Source organism: Falco punctatus (genome assembly GCF_963210335.1).
Source record: "Falco punctatus genome assembly, chromosome: Z".
In the NCBI taxonomy this organism is placed as follows: Eukaryota; Metazoa; Chordata; class Aves; order Falconiformes; family Falconidae; genus Falco; species Falco punctatus.
In genome coordinates, this window is record NC_137586.1 from 62329382 (window position 1) to 62345666 (window position 16285).

A 16285-nucleotide genomic window follows, 5' to 3' on the forward strand; every position below is an offset into this window, starting at 1 on the left:
GTCAGAAAGAGGACTCCATCTCTCTGACTGCAGTCGAAATTAGAAAACGGTCTCAGGTTTACAGCTGATGAGCAATGTTAACTACTAGCATGGCTCTGGCTCACGTATCAAGAGAAATAAAAATATTAAATTGTTTTTTATTTCTGGACATTGCATTGATAGTTTGCAATAAGAGTATCACAAGTCTGAAAACCTTAAAGGTAGCTGAAAAAACATCAGAGAATATGAGCAAGAGCCCAAATATTGTTGGAAGACTGACATAAGAGCCTTAAAATCTAGATTGCTTAAACATTTCTACATTTGGCTTGTGTTTAAGTAACACACAGATACAAGCCCTTATCAAAATGCTGAATACTGAATACTCTAAATTTGCAAAAATCACAGAATGGCTGAGATTGACAGGGACCTCTGGAAGTCAATCATCCAGCCCCTTGTCCAACTCAACAAAGAACACCTACAGCAAGTTGCCCAAGACCTGATCCAGGTGGCTTGAGTACTTCCAGGGCTGGAGATTCTACAGGCTCTCCAGGCAACAAATAAGATGCTACACTTTACAGGACAAAATGCTTTGACTGTCTCTATGCAAGTATAAAAGAGTATATATTTGGAATAAGTTTTGAAATGTAAAGTACTTGTAAAACAGGTTTGTCAGAATGACAGTATCTGAAAACAAAGGTTTTGTTTAGAGAAGAGAGAAATATTAAGAACAACAGTTTTCCCTGTTTGCATTTGCCTCTCTACATCCATCTTTATCTGAAAAGATACTTTTTTAAGAACTGTGAAAGCATTACAGTTCAGACCTTATTCTTATTTAATCCCTTGGCTTTCCACAACAGATACATGAAGTGGCTTACTAAAGCCAGGCTGGGATCACAAATCATTTCTCACATACCACCAAAGCACTGCCAATTTGCAACAGCTTTTGATCAGCATAAATCCGTGATGTGCTTGAATCTGGCCCAGGAGTGGAAGGCTCTGCAATCAGTTACCTAATCCATGGAGTATGCTGCAATTTTTATATTCTAAAATATTTCAAAGCAGTCACTGTTTATATTGGCTTCAAAACAAAACCAATCTAATTCTTTCCTGGTATTTTTCAGAAGAATGTAATCAGCATACAAAACTTGAAACCCACGGCAGCTATGTTTCTTGCAGTCTTCAAATTCTTTTCACTTGTGACACTGTTCAGAGATTTTACCCTCTCCCCACATATACTATTTCTCTCTGAAGAACAAGGAGCACACAAAACCAAGGACCATCTTTAGAATCTTGAACTATTGCTCACCTGTGCTTTCGCCAATTTCTTTTCCAACAGGTCACGCTCCCTTTCTGTTTGTTGTAGACGTTTATTAAGCTCCACTATGTCTCCCTTTAATGAAGCCAGGGCTGCTAAATGAAGCTAGAAGGCAAAAGGAAAAAAAAATAATTAGCCCATTCAGAAGCCATGTGGCAGCAGTATTTGAAAGAAGATACAGTATTACACAGCACCTACAGTGTCTGTGGATTTGGGTAGTAAGCAATAGGAACTTCAGTGTAACAAAAGTCTAAAAGAAATCCACATGCAGCTAAACACGTTTTAAATGGAAATGTCCCCTCCAGGCAGCCTACACATCCCTTCATCAGAAAACACATTATAAGGCTAAATACAGTGAAGTATAATTCAGCTGGAAATGTGTAGGTTAGTTCTAATGTTAGTTTAATAGGAAATAGCTTGAGTCTTGTGTTATAAAACCTTATATTAAATGTTGACTCAGATTTGTATCGTAAAAGAAGGTGTATCATGTTTTTATGCCTTCAGACATGCAGACGTTATCAGTTTGGTGAAGGGAAGAACTCCACACATAGGATTCAGTTTTATTTCGCAACTAAAGCTTACTCCACTTTGGGCTACTGCTCTGCAGTTGTTTTTCTCCTTGGTCCCACGTCAGTGAGTTTCAGTGATTCTAATCTACTGAAGCCACACATGAAGAACCTGAACTGTTTTTCTTTCTGCACCAGATCCTTTTGAGGATAGACACGTTCTACCTTTAAGTGATAGCATGTGGAAATATAGAGCACACTAGGGTAACTAAAGTAATCTATATTATATTAAGTACACAACTTAGAAATTAAGAAAAATTCTTAAAAGAACCCTATACTTGTAACTCATCCACACTCTCTTCCTGTCCTTAAATATCTCATTCCTCATTACACCAAAGGCACCAGCTAGAATTCAACACTCAGTACTGACAACTACAACCGAAAAGTCCAGGAGGAAAACTAGCCACCAATACTGAAGTCTTTCTTTGTAGCAGTAAAGAAACAACTCCACGTTATACTGGGTGACTTGACAAAAGCTTCACACCGGACCAAGCAACGCAGCAAACATCGTTCTGCAGCCAAGACTCAGACTGAAACACGCACCCCATTTCTAGTCCTCCAGCCAGCTTCAATCCTTCAAGCTGACATTTTATTGGGCGAGTCACTTTTATTTTTCATCTTTCACTTCCAGTCAATCTGCTAATGAGTTCTGCTTTTGGTAGCAGTTTTACCTTTACAATACCAGAAGCCAACAAAACCATAAGTGTGTTCACATACTGATGTGTGAAAGTACCTGTTCAACAGCAGAGCGACCAGATGATTTGGCAACAGCTCCTTCACTTAAAAGTATTCCATTGTTATAGAAAAGGCCACCCATGGCTTCATAACAGAAAACATAATTTTATAAAGATTTTTAAATGTGAATTGTGCAGTTCCAAGTGCAGTGTAACCAGTTACGCTAGAAGATCCAGACATCCTCGTTTGTGAGTTCAATTGAAAGCATTTTTATTATGTTGGCTACAGAAATGTCTTACACAGGTGCAGTTACTAATTTCAGTACAAATATACACATACACAATTTTATGTTGCAGTAGGTTTAAGGTTCTTGATGCAGCCTCATTTTTCAAGTGAAAACACAGTAATTCAGGCCTGCCATGGACATATGCTACGTAGCTTCTTTGAAGTACGTATGCTGAAACCTCTTAATAAACTCAAAACCACCCTGAATAAATATCCTTGGCCTTCAGCAGAAGGCCTTCCTTCCTACCACAGGAAACGATGCACTAGTTTTACAGTGTGGAGAAACAAGAACAAGTCTAATTGAACCAATCTGTTCATAATTGACTTCCAATTTTCAGTAAAGCTAGTGAATTTATAAGCCTCTCTTTCATCTTATTCCCTTTACAGAGCAGAAGTGTTGCAACGAAGCTCACCGCTTTGTTCATCAGATCTTGCATCCTTCACCACGGCTTTCATATAATACACGAAAAAATGGCTACAATTCTCTAAACTGAATAAACCAAAGCTACATAGTCAAGTAAGTATCATCCCTTTTTGTACACTGTAATTACATGAACACCAGTAATGATTTGAATTAAATACCAGACCATTAATGTCCATACACTTGGTGCTGTAATATAAATGAACACCACTGATCTAAAAATCCCAATGAAAAACAACTTTGCCTCTGAGCAGTGGAACTAATGATGTGGACTTCTTATGGATTTGTCTTTGTCCTCTTCCCACAGCCCATTCAGCTCAGCTCTTCTTCACACCTCCTAGCACACCCCAAACTGGCTAAGAGACAGCATGAGTCGTGTCTATAGTTTTATAGCAACGCTGCTTCCTGGCCTGGCAGCTCCGGCCACACAAGGGTATCCAACACATGAATTACATCAGCCTCCCTGTTAAATATAGGATCCCTCTTCCCCAAGCAACTAAGGATATCTTTACTAATTACAAGAAAATTTTGCTTCATCTTTTACTATCCAGAGTTATCCTTTCCTTTCACTAACTGGAGCGGTCCGGTTTCCAAGTACTACTACTAATAACAATAATTAAAAAAAAACCCACCCCCCCAAAAAAAAACCCAGAGTTACTGAAAGGGCAGACTAGACAACAGGATATTATCATAGAAGAGGGCTGCTTGGGATACTCCTTGGTTTCACGTATATCCCCAGTGCACACAGTAGTAAGTCATACGCAAGTGGTGCCTCCAGCTACTACTACAATATGTAATAAGGTTACACAGCTAGCGTAGCTGTGTATTCTTGGCAGAGCCAAGCTCTCCTCCCCAGTTCCTCATAAAAGGTGTACAAAGTATTGCTGCATCTTCCCTTAGGTGTGAGCATTCCCACAGTGCTTCCCAGTGTGTTTTTATAGCACACAGCAGGGTGGGAACTGGAACACAGATCTTTGGATGTTGCTGTAACACAAACAAGGAAACATCTGAGCAAAGAGCTACAGTCAAGAGAGAAGTCACTCTGGGAAAAAAAGCTCACGTTTAGAATTCAAATTCAATCATCCAAACTATACTGGAGTTGGAAAGATTCCATTTAAAAATCTTAATTGGAAGGCAGTAGGTCAGTCACAACTGTAACTCTGCAGCATTGAATCACTATGGAATACGACAACTGTGAGAGAGAGAAGCATGCAGGTAGCCATATGGCATACCGCTTTTTTTTCCTCCCCTCAGCAAACAGTGATACACACGGCAGAGTTACTATCACTAACATCCATAACAGACATTTACAGTTCAAGGTGGGCTGCCTCTTAATGACACAAAATCATGAAACAGATAAAGACCTCATTAGTTTGTAAAAATTAACACAGACACCACAAAGCTCCATTTGTACAACATACTGGTCTGCACCTTTAAGCGACAGCTCCCACAAAGAACTACTCCATACAAAGAAAACAGTTAATTGATAAAGTCCGTATTGTTCATAAACTTTATACTGATCTGACACAGCTACTATTGAATTCCATCAGGAAAATAACCCTGTGATGCTGATGCACCCAAACTGTCCAACAGGATAGGCAAGGTCAAGACATGCAACAGCAATGATTGAAAAGGGATTAGGCAACCAAACGACTTGCTCTCTACCATCATCCAAGCAAATAAGTATACTTTCAGAAAAGAAATTGGATTCATAATATTAATAAAAAAATGCATCACCTATCTTAACTTAGAAGCTACAATTTATATGAATTTTCTGCAATGACAATAGCAGGTTGTTTACTGAAGCATATATACACCACATTTTATACCCAATACTATCCTGCCAGGTTTTTATATGGTAAATATATTATAACAGTTATTATTATATTATTAATATTATAAAATAACAAGCCATGCATGGCATGCTATCTTTAAAATACAAAACACTGTACAGCTAAGTTTTGAAAGATAGAATAATAAAAAAAGAATAAGCACAAGCTTAGGAAAAGCAACCACTTGTCATAAAGGAGACTGGAAGATTGGTCTACAGTCTCTTCACCATTATACCTGCTTTTACAAACATCTCATACAACGCTGTAGACATGATTTAATGATGTATATTTTGCACTGTGCTTTAAACACTGCTTTTGGTGCTGGGCTTTGTGAAATATTCTATGCAGGTACAATTAAAACCAGTATTTGCTGTTGGTCAGGTTTTTTAAGAATTTTGTGGGGAAAATAATACAAGAAGTGGATGGAATAGTAGTAATAACTGAATCCAAGGAAGCAGGGGACTGCTGACATGGTAGGAAGTACATATTGCTGCAAGTGTTCCAAGACCATGAACCAAACAAGAGAAAGATACAAAGGGCAATGAACGAGGCTGCTGAAAAAAATGATAAAGTTAAAGCACTGCAAAACAGTACAATTATTCTTATACTCATCATTTTTCCCTGCCATTGTGAACTGTGATCCTCATCACTAAGTTCAGCCCACATTTTTCCTTCCCTCAGCCTGGAACTAGACTAATTAAACCATATTGCTAAATCCAGTTGTACCCACTGCATATAGTTGTTATTTTCAAGAGAGAAGTCACAAAAAGGACCTAAGCACATCCCTCTCTGCAAAATTAAAGAACTGATCTTAACCTTTCCTCTTGTTTCCTGCCTTCCTTGGCTACAGTACAGCTACACATCAGCTTGGGAACAGATGTTCAGAAACATAACCTCTGACATAACAGGGAAGCCATAAAAGCATCAAGATCATGGTAAGGAGACACCAACCCATATAGCAATACAAAGCAGGCAAACACAAAAAGACCAACTTATTCGTTCTATGTGTGTCCTCTGTGACTGACTGGATGCCTACCATGTAAGAAGGCTCTGACGAGATGCCCACAAAGCTCTGGAATAATGCAGGCTGGGACTGATCACAGCTGTTGCAAAGCAGCTGACTTGATCTCAACACCAAGGGGTCCTAGGTGTGGTCTTCATTTTAGATGAACAGCTATCAACAGCTGAGCACATCAGCTGGCAAAGGTTTCTCCCCAGGCCAACAAGCAGGAGGTGTATATGCGGCTCAGCACAACATCGCATATAAACCCCAGAAAGCTAGCATAAGAATTTCAAAGAGAGCAACGGGCTTGGACTGGCTTCAACGCACATACGTCTTCCTGGCGAGTCGGGGGATGCCCAGTGTTGTCACAGTAAGCGTATTACAGAGAGTGGTAAAGAATCACATCGGTATCATGACTGAACTGTGCACTGCGATTGCTATATTCTGCTATGTGTAACTTACATTTGTGTTGTGTTTTCAGTATGTTTTGTATCACCCAGCTAAATCAGAAATCCTGGGTAACATCAACTGTCTTCAAATAAGTAAATCTGATGTTAAACATGACACCCTCTCCATGCACAGAGCATCTAAAAAAAACCTTGTCAGAGAGTATTGGTCTCCAACATCCTCTCCTCTATTTTGTTCCCCACTTGTATTTTGCATGGTTTAGTGCAAACAGCCCACAACATGGACATTTTCTGTGTATTGCTACTACTTATTTTAATGACAGGCAGTATACACAAAAACACCTGAATCAAATATTCACAACACTGCCTCATCTCTGAAAGCTTCCTCAGTTTTTTTGTTATGAAATGACACTGAACACTACAGTGGATGTGAAAACCCAAGCTGCTTTGTAAGATGAGAGACGGAAGGTGTAGAGGATAGCATGGAAAATACAGTCGGAATCCCAGATAAAACTGCAGAAAGGGCAAAACAACAACAAATGCCTACAACACATTGTATTTTCTCACACCCTTCCTCTTCAAGGGAAAGAGGGAAACATCACTAAAACCTACAGATCCTGTCAGGGAAATGAAAAGGTTGGTAATGTAAGTTCGGAATGAGAAACACATTTAAAGACAGAACAATAAAACCTTGCCTGGATTTTGACTTCAGGAATCTTAGGGCTGTGATTGTGCTGTGCATTGTGAACTTTCATTAATGGCAGCAGAGCACAACGACAGTGTTAGCCGAGGAAAAGCTTAGATAACGCCGGCACTCATACTTAAGACATGTAATAAATGTACAAGAGAAAAACTTACACAGAATAAAAAAGATGAAAGATATTATAGCACAGGTACACACAACCAGGAAACAAAAATTTTCAAAACACTGGAAAATCTAGGCAAAGCTTAAAAAAATTTCTAAGAGAGAAGTTAAAGATACAAAACTTGTGTTACAGACATTTGCTGTACACACAAAGTCAAAGGTGTTGTCAAATGCACATTTTATCAGGACCACAGAGTAGCACTGCTTGCCAATAATACACTTAAAGTGATTGTTACAGGAATGTGTACTCTAAAATATTTTTCTTCTCAGTCCTACACAATTTTCAGGCCACCTTTTCTTGTTGGCATGAAAGCTGCATTTTTAGGGTCCAAGAGATTAAATAAATATAACCAAAGTCCATTTCTGTGAATGTCCTGTCAAGTACATGGAAAACTTGAAAGAACCACCATCTCCCAGAAGCCGCGACAGGACAGCTCAGTATTCCCTAGACTATTTCAGTTGTACGATCTCTAAAGCATAGCCCTGAAACACCACAGCCAACAGCTCTTTAAGTAATTACCTAAGGTAAAGACAAAATGACTAAAAAAGCAGTATTACTGAATTGTTGGATGTGCCTACAAAGATGCCCTGACACTATGTTTGAAACAACTTCTATATGCTAACAAAAAGCCTACAAAAAACACATTTTGTGACTATGCTGCTGAAGCAATTATTGTCATACTAGACATTAGACAGTTACTTCATAAGCTTGTGCAATACTAAACAAATAATGTGCCAACACAAGCCAGGATGGAGCCATCCAAGTTCTAGAAAAACAAAGACCAAGTGTTTGTAAGACATACTTTGTTTTAATTTGAAAAATCTGTGGAAGATGTGTTCAATCTGTTTGCATTATTTGTGAACAATTCCAATTGAGGATTGGTGTGGGGTTTTTTTATGGAAATTAACATTCGCAGGCATATGTGAATATTTCAAACCATTTCTTAAAACAAATACAGAAAAAACCTCCCACCTTAATCACAGTAAAAAGTGTTCAAAAAAGAAAATATGCTACAGGATTGTTCAAAAAATGTTCCTGGAACAGGTAATCTAATGATATTCCAGTGAGTAGCATCAGTTTTACAACATATTAAAAAAAAAAAAAAAAAAGAAGGATATAATCATGGAAAAGATTTTCCTTTGAAAAATGAATCTGACAATTCACACTTGATGAATGGAGCATGGTGCTAATTTGTGCTTCTGAGTGTGCCTGAAGGCTAGACTAATGGTTCTACTTCTATTACAACAGATGTTTATACCTTCATGTAAAAGAAAATTTTAGGTGACCTGAGAAGGAAAGCCTGAGAATGAGACTTAAAAGTAACCAAATGAGATAACCATCTGAATCTGGAGATGGTAAAGTTGCAAAGTTGACCCTTTGGGGATTCTTAAGAACCCTAACTGTCCCATTGTAGGGCAGCCCACATGTCCACACCTATAGCCACTTCCCTGGCTTTTGCACTATCTATGAATGCTCAGCCTTGCTTCTGCTCTCCAAAAGAGGAACCTGTTGCCAGCTCCACTCTCAGTAAGGGAGTGAAGTAACAGTAATGCAGGGGATGGATAATGGGGTGGTGGGGAGACCACGCTTAGTACAAACCTGTCTTCATTTCAACTCAGTCTCAACACACTGTCTGCAACCACTGCCTTTCATTAAGTAAAAAAAAATAAATTATATTAATACACCAGTATGAGCAAGGGAGGGCTTCAGATGTCCCACTTCATTAACTTTTTAGCATTCCTACCCTCCTTACAAATACTCTCAATATAATTCAAGTCAAATTATCTCTTTATCACTGAACTGACTGAAAGAAGAAACAGCCCTAATTTTTTTTCTATCTCCCCTTCTGCCCAACAAAACTGGAGAAAATTAACTGAGAAGAGGAAAAAAAAACCCAGTAAGGTTCATTGCAGGTCCTTATCCCTTGTGAATCTCAGGATGCCAAAGCCCTTTTCTCTATTCCTTTCCCATTTGCAAGGACAACTGCTGAGGTGATAGGCACACCATTCTCCCCTCAGGAAAGAAAGGAGCAGAAAACTAATCGCCAAAATGCATCTCACTCAATCCTCTGCATTTAGCATTAAGGTGACCACTTTCTAGCACTGGATAAAACAACATCACAGCCAAGGTGTAAGCTCACACGTCATCTTGGATCATCAACAGCCCCACCACATTTATATCACCTTAAATTCAGTCTCTTCTGACTGACAACAATCCAGATCTTTTGAAACAGAGCTCGCCATTCAAGAGCCACTAAAAATTAGGTACTACTTATTATGCTAATTTAATAATAATAATTTTAAAAAGCATTCCACTGTTCTTGTGTTCTTTTCAAAACTTCTGGACCAGAAAATTATTTCTGATTTCCAAAGGTAAAACTACGGACTTGCAACAAAGCTATACTTTCAGTGATACAAGGATCTTTGTCTCCAGTATGACCCACATCATCTGCTGATTTGAGAAACAAAATTTGTATTGCAGGTCACATCACTGATCCACGACGTACGGTCTTCCACCATAAGCCAAAATCTGATGCTTCAGCAAGGGGAGGTGGGGGAAGACACCACCAAACCCATCAGCAGAAGCCCCTAGAATGTACTTGTCCAACTGTCTGAAATCCATAGAAAGCAAACATCTTTCCAGCTTTTCCTGGTCAGCTCACGCCCCATAGTGCTTTACTAGAACATCCATTATGTCGCTTCCAAAGTTACAGCTCTAAAACAATTTTTAAAAGCAGCTAAACAACTTCAGAGCCCTGAGTCCCTGGATGAGCATGTGCTTGCTTAACAAAATACGTTCAGCTCAGTTCTTAATTACTTCGTCATTCCAAAGTTAGCTGCATCTCTGAGACCTCCATATTCCCCTCCCTGTTTCTTTAACATCAGGCCACCAGCCACCCCCTCTGCACCAGACTTCTGATGGCTGCTTCTCCCAGAACCCCCTCCCCCAAAACTGCACCCACCAGTTAGTTGTTCTCCAGGGTGTGTAGTACAGGCAGAGGAACGAGCTGAGGTCTCCAGTGACCTCCTGGCTTACAAGAAAGTAGTGTTTCTAAAACCTTTTTTAGAAAGACAACATACTATAAACAACACAAGTTGTGTATGGCTTACCTACCTGGTATCACCTTTACACTCTTGGCTGTACGTCTCGGACCTGTCTGTGCTACATTCCCAGGTCAGTGTCTCACTATTGCAGGTCAATTCCTAGCACAAGTGACTGTTCCCTAGTCAGACTTGCCAATTCAGGCAGATCTCAGTTCTTTTGCTTAACAATCCCTACCAGCCAACCAGTGCAAAACTGGCTATGCAATTTCCCCAAGGGGAGTTAACTTCTTAAAACTTATTAGAAATCAAAACTTATTATAAATACCTAGGCAGGGAAATTACTTGTGCTACTGTAACTTCAGTTCCTGCAGGAAGCTTCCACAACTTCCCTCTAGCTACATGCCATAAACCTTGGTAAACCTTGTAAGAGTATTTCACTCATAAGCAACATCCAGTGTATTTTTGCATTTCTAGATGTCAAGTCCTGCATCTTTCACTGCCTCCTTCTTATTACCTGGTCAATACACCAGGGAAAATTTGACTGATTTTACTGAAAGCTTTGCAAATGGATGGCAAACTGCAGGAGACTGCATTATTCCTTGTTGAGTTCTCCCACTGCACTGGATGGTATTACCAAAACTATAATTATAACAAATTGGATAGGAAACAATCACTATTGCAAAATACAGTCCTGATAAAGCTCCATGATGAATCACCTTTAAAAATGACTACCTTACAAAGAAAAGGTTAAAAAAGAGAGTTACTACAACGTTGTTGGAGTTTGGTTGCATCAGAAAAAGCTAAAAAAGCATCTGCTTAGCTAGGTTTTAGCACATCAGTAAACTAGTATCTGGTTGTTGGGTATTTTTATTATTTTATTTAGATAAACAATCAACCTCCATTCTTGATGAAAGCATGTAAGTAAAGAAAAAATCTCAAGCACAATTTTTATGTTCTATCCTAACAAAATCCCTTCCTTCTAAAAGCAGTCCATAGGTCTATCCACGTAAGTTCTTTCTCTCTATGCTATAGTTCATTTGAAATAAAGCTTATTGCAGAATTCCACTTAAAACACCTTCCTTTTTCTTGAAAAGCAGGAAAAAAAAAATTGCACTAGTGAAAACCAGGTCTTTTTCTGAGAGACCAAAGCAGTGAGTTCGAGACTGAGAAACCAAAAATGCCCTCCACAACCATGACGTCCTCCAAGTGATACCAGTTATATGTATGCTCACATCTGGTGCTAACCACCACAAAAACCTCATGCGAGATTTCTGCATGATGCCTCAAACTCCTTCCTGATGTCAACCACCTTTCAAAAGTACCAGACAGCGCAGAGATGTACCATTCATGAACAAGGCTTTTTGAAAGAAATTCAATTGCATGAATGCATTTTTCTTTTCGAGTCACTATATGGCTCATATTTTAAGCAAGGGAATCTCCAGTGCACAAACATCTGAAAAGATCAAAATAAATATTGACAAATGTTTATTATCAATTGCATTAGTACAGACAAGTCGGCACAGCTGGCACACTTCAATCTGCTTACTGAACAGGAATTTATGTAAATAGGCTTTTTCAGTATTTCTGTAACACCTGGATCTACTATCCCATTCAGGGGAATTATTTTCTTTTGTTGTGCACTGGACTAATAATCCAACATAGTATCTTTGCCATCAGCATCAGGCATAGCATATTGTTCAAGTGGTTTTGTACTTTTTCAGCCATTTTTTTAGCAGGCTTCTCCAAATACAAAAGCAAGTAGCTGTAAAATTTGCAGAGAATCAAGTGCCTGTAGCATGACAAAACCATACGAGAACATTTGAGTCAACTGGTGATTGCAATTTGTAAAGATAGCATCAAAAATAATTGAAAGGTACAAGTAGCCAGTGATTACAAACCTGAAACTAATCAATCTAAGTGTCATTCACGAATGTAATGGTTAGAATTTCAGCGCAGTTCACAACTGTCTGCACAACTCATGAGTGGGAAAAGATGTCTGGTAAATGCCAGCACAAGATTAAATCTGTTTCTCATAACCTCTCCTCCCACATTGAGTTCATTTTTATTCTTTTGTATCAAAAGTGCAGATGCAAAGACTTGACAGATGAGCTTCAATTCTTCTTCAAGTGAGTATGCCTCTATTTTCTTTTTCAATTGACATTAAAAAAATGCCTTGTTTGTCAGGAAAAAGTGTATAACAAAACAGCTAAATGTAAGAAAATTCTGCAAATAGAAAAGGCATTTTCTAACCAGACTACTATGTATTTTGGTAATGACTACCCATTTTATATGACCTTTTCACTGCAATTTCCTTGAAAAAGAATGCAAGTTAAGATTTAAATGTTTTACAGTGTCTATTGGACAATTAGTCTTCTCTGGTATATACACACGCTCAAAATTTAATTGCACTTAATGAAATTACAGACGCTTATAATTAGCAAAGTTGAACACTTCAGTCAAAGACTAAAAATAGCAATTGCTCTAACATTTTGAGATTAATTTACACAGTATTTCCACCATTACATGCCTGTGTCTACCAAGTCGAAGGCAGGTTCACTCCTTATCTTGGACTCTGAATGCCAAATCTGACCCCATATTTCACCCATGCAATCCTATTAAATAAACAGGAGTCGCATAGATATTTATGAGTCCAGAGCACGGTTCCATGGAAAGTGCACATCCCATGAGACTGTCGTTCTCTCCTTGAGTGTGATTTTTTTTGCTTTAAATCATCAAATAATAACACAAAAAACATTACTAATTCTCTAAGGAAGTCAGGACAGCACAGGAAGTAACTTCTAAAGCATTTAATAAAATACATTTTTTATGTTTATATCATACAAATGCATGCCCACATATGCACATACATAAAAGAAAATCAGGGGTCATGACAAGGCAAAATTTATTATTTACAGGCATTGTACGAGTCACACATGCCATTTAACACTTCAAAATGTCTCCATCATTCTTATGACCACTTTCACTTTACATACACACAAAAAAAAAGAGTCTCTGTGAACATGGCTCATAAAGAGCTTTCAAGCACAGCTATAAATTTGCATAAGGTTCAGGAAATAAATCTTGTGCTCTCTGCTGCCCACAGAGGAACATTAGTCTTAAGAGGTACACAATACAGTTATTGTGTTTATCTTATCTGTTTAAATTAGGGTAAATATTTTACTCATGTTAATTGTCCTGACAGAAAAGGATCAACACTGCATTAATCCATTTAACACCTGGCTTATTTTTCACCCCTGCACATTACATAGAATCCAAACGCTTGCTGCTACCAAAGCTAAAGCTATTCTGTGTTAATTCTTCATAGAGCACATTTCTCACTCATATAGCATATGGTTTATTACCCACATAATTTGGCAGAGTGAAAGTGGAAGTTACTTTTTTCATATTCCACTGCTTCACCATTTGGGTAACATGACACTTCACAATTCAAGTTAAGAGTTACATTGCTGTCTTTTTTTATTTACATTCTCAAAAATAGTTTCTGTGGGCTCTAAAATCTTGACATATTAAAAAGTATTATCTTAACATGATTTTAATAATGAAACAGTAAGCCACTCCAAACCAACTGAAGAAACATCAGTGAAAAAATATAGGAGCATATTATTCCCCATCTTAAAGCAAGTTTTCTCATTCAAAGAGCATGCTTAAGGAGTGCTGTATTAGGCCACACCACAGGCTGGAAGTCCAGCATCCTGCCTCTGAGAGTGGTGGATCACAGAATCTGAAGACAAAGTGTAAGAACTGGGTGCTGCAGTGCTTCCCTGGTGTTGCTTTGCACGTTCTGCACCTCAAGGATAACTTTTGTCCCTTCTGATCTTCTTCGCATCGCTTATTAATTTATAATGCTCTCTCTAAACATATACCCTCTTTCCTCCCTCATCATCTGAGGCGGACATGCCCTAATCTATTTAACAGAAGGTGTTCTTTCACTTTTGATCTTCCCTTTTGTCTTTCTCTGGAGCACTCTGGTTTTACAGTTCTGGTGCTCGACACATTACAGCCCTGTGGGACAGTGCTTGGCTGCGGAGCTGACAAGGCTAACCACTTTTTGCTATCAGCAACCAAAAATCTATGCATCTATTACATCACTGGCCTCTGCTACATTAACATTTGGGTCAATCTAGCCTGTCTTCTCAAGTATACCTCTGGGGTATGTTCCACGGTTCTTTGTGCTGAGAAGTTTGACATCGGTTTCCTCCCCCTCCTCAGTTAACTGATTAATTGCAGGAAAAAATGTTTGTCTTTAGGAGAAAGGGGTGGGAAAGGCATTCACAGTTTCACCCCTGTGAAGTGGGTAGGCTCTGGCTTAAGCTAAAGCATTTCTGGGGCTTTAACAACTACCCTTAGCAACAGAAGCAGGCACCAATTCAAAAAGCAGACCCAGGCATCTGCTGAAAGTTTTGTGCATGAATGCTAGTAACACCTACTGGTATGTAAGCAATAGACAAGACATGTCTATGCACATGACAGGTGTAGGAAGAGAAAGAAGCCAACTTTCAGGTGACAACACCATGGTATGTACCAGAAATGACAATTAACAGAATTATTCATATCCTACAGAGCTGTGGATAATTTTACTCTTGTGTTGCTGACATCAATGAACCAGACTCCTATCCTCATTCATACTTCGACAAATGCCATCAGAAATATGCAGTTCTGGTGAATCACTGTCACGTATATCCAGCATCTGTCCTAAGCAACATGCCCCCCCGCCCCCCTTTTCTAACGGAGCCAGCTAGCTCAGCTAAGCATGCCATTAACACAGCTGTGCTGTTTTAATATCTAAGCTGCACCTACACTATAGCATGTGGACTTAACTGCAAGCCTTAATGTTCACACAGAGAGGTGAAGGGCATGCCAGTGGCTGCACCCCCTCCTCCAGTCTGCAATTCCAGCCCGAGCTCTCCCTTCCTTCCCTCCTGCCTATTAAGATTCTCCTCTGTCAGGGACACAGGCCTAGGATACATTTCTAAGTCCTTTCTTTGCTGTATTGTTTATTATCTTCCCTACATACCATTCTTCTCTCGTTCCCTCTCTTCACCCAAGCTGCCAGGCTCACCACAGCATCGCCCTGTGCAGCCCAGAGCCTGCAGTACAGCAGCTGTTTCCAATCAGCCCTGTGGTCCCTCTGAGGATAGAATTAGCCCCTCATTAACCCTCTCCCTCCTGCTGTTATGCACCGATGCAGCTATTTATTTAATTGCAGGGAGCAATTAATATTGCCTCTGTCTGCAGGCACCATTTTTGCCTATTTCAGCTGCAATACTGAGTATGCGGCAGAAGCAGCACACTCAGCTGCCACAACACCCAAGCCCCAGAGTGCATAAAATCTCAAAGCCTCTTGCTAGAAAATCTGTTGATAAACAGATGTTTTAAAAAAAGATTTTGTGACAAGGATCAGATTTACAACAGCAAGGGCCAAATCTAAAATGTGTTATTCCTGGAAAAGAGCAGAACACTAAAAAGTAACCTGTCTTCTTTTTTTTTTTTTTTTAACCTGCTCAAAATTGTGGAGCGCTTCATGATTTAACTTAGCTGAAATGCACCTAACTGCTAAATCATGTGCCAGAGTATTTTAGAATATATGCTGAAAAAAAACCCACCCCACTTTTAAAACCCTGCTGAGACAAATCAGCTTTTTAGAAAAAGGTCATAGTTGTAGGAAACAAACATTAATTAAGCTGTCACTAATTCTTTGCAAGGATATTCTTACTCTGCAATAAGAAAGTACTCGTCCCTCCTCCTCCCAATCCCCTTCTTTCTCAGTCCACTTTCAAGTAACATAAAAGCGTTTTGTCTGATTGAAGAACCTACACAAGAAGGTACTGCTGGCTACCCTTCATACACAGCTGCGCCTCAGGTGTCTCAGCC

At 39.1% G+C, this 16285-nt stretch overlaps 1 protein-coding gene across 3 annotated transcripts in view; it reads right to left on the reverse strand.

Moving 5' to 3' along the window:
• Nucleotides 1–16285, reverse strand: part of MCC (MCC regulator of WNT signaling pathway) — a 715741-nt gene that overhangs the window by 74660 nt on the left and 624796 nt on the right. For all 3 annotated transcript variants that reach the window (XM_080371226.1, XM_080371228.1, XM_080371227.1), the window contains one exon: nt 1286–1399. In XM_080371226.1, the coding sequence (XP_080227352.1) occupies nt 1286–1399 (114 nt within the window). The remainder of the gene's footprint in view (nt 1–1285; nt 1400–16285) is intronic.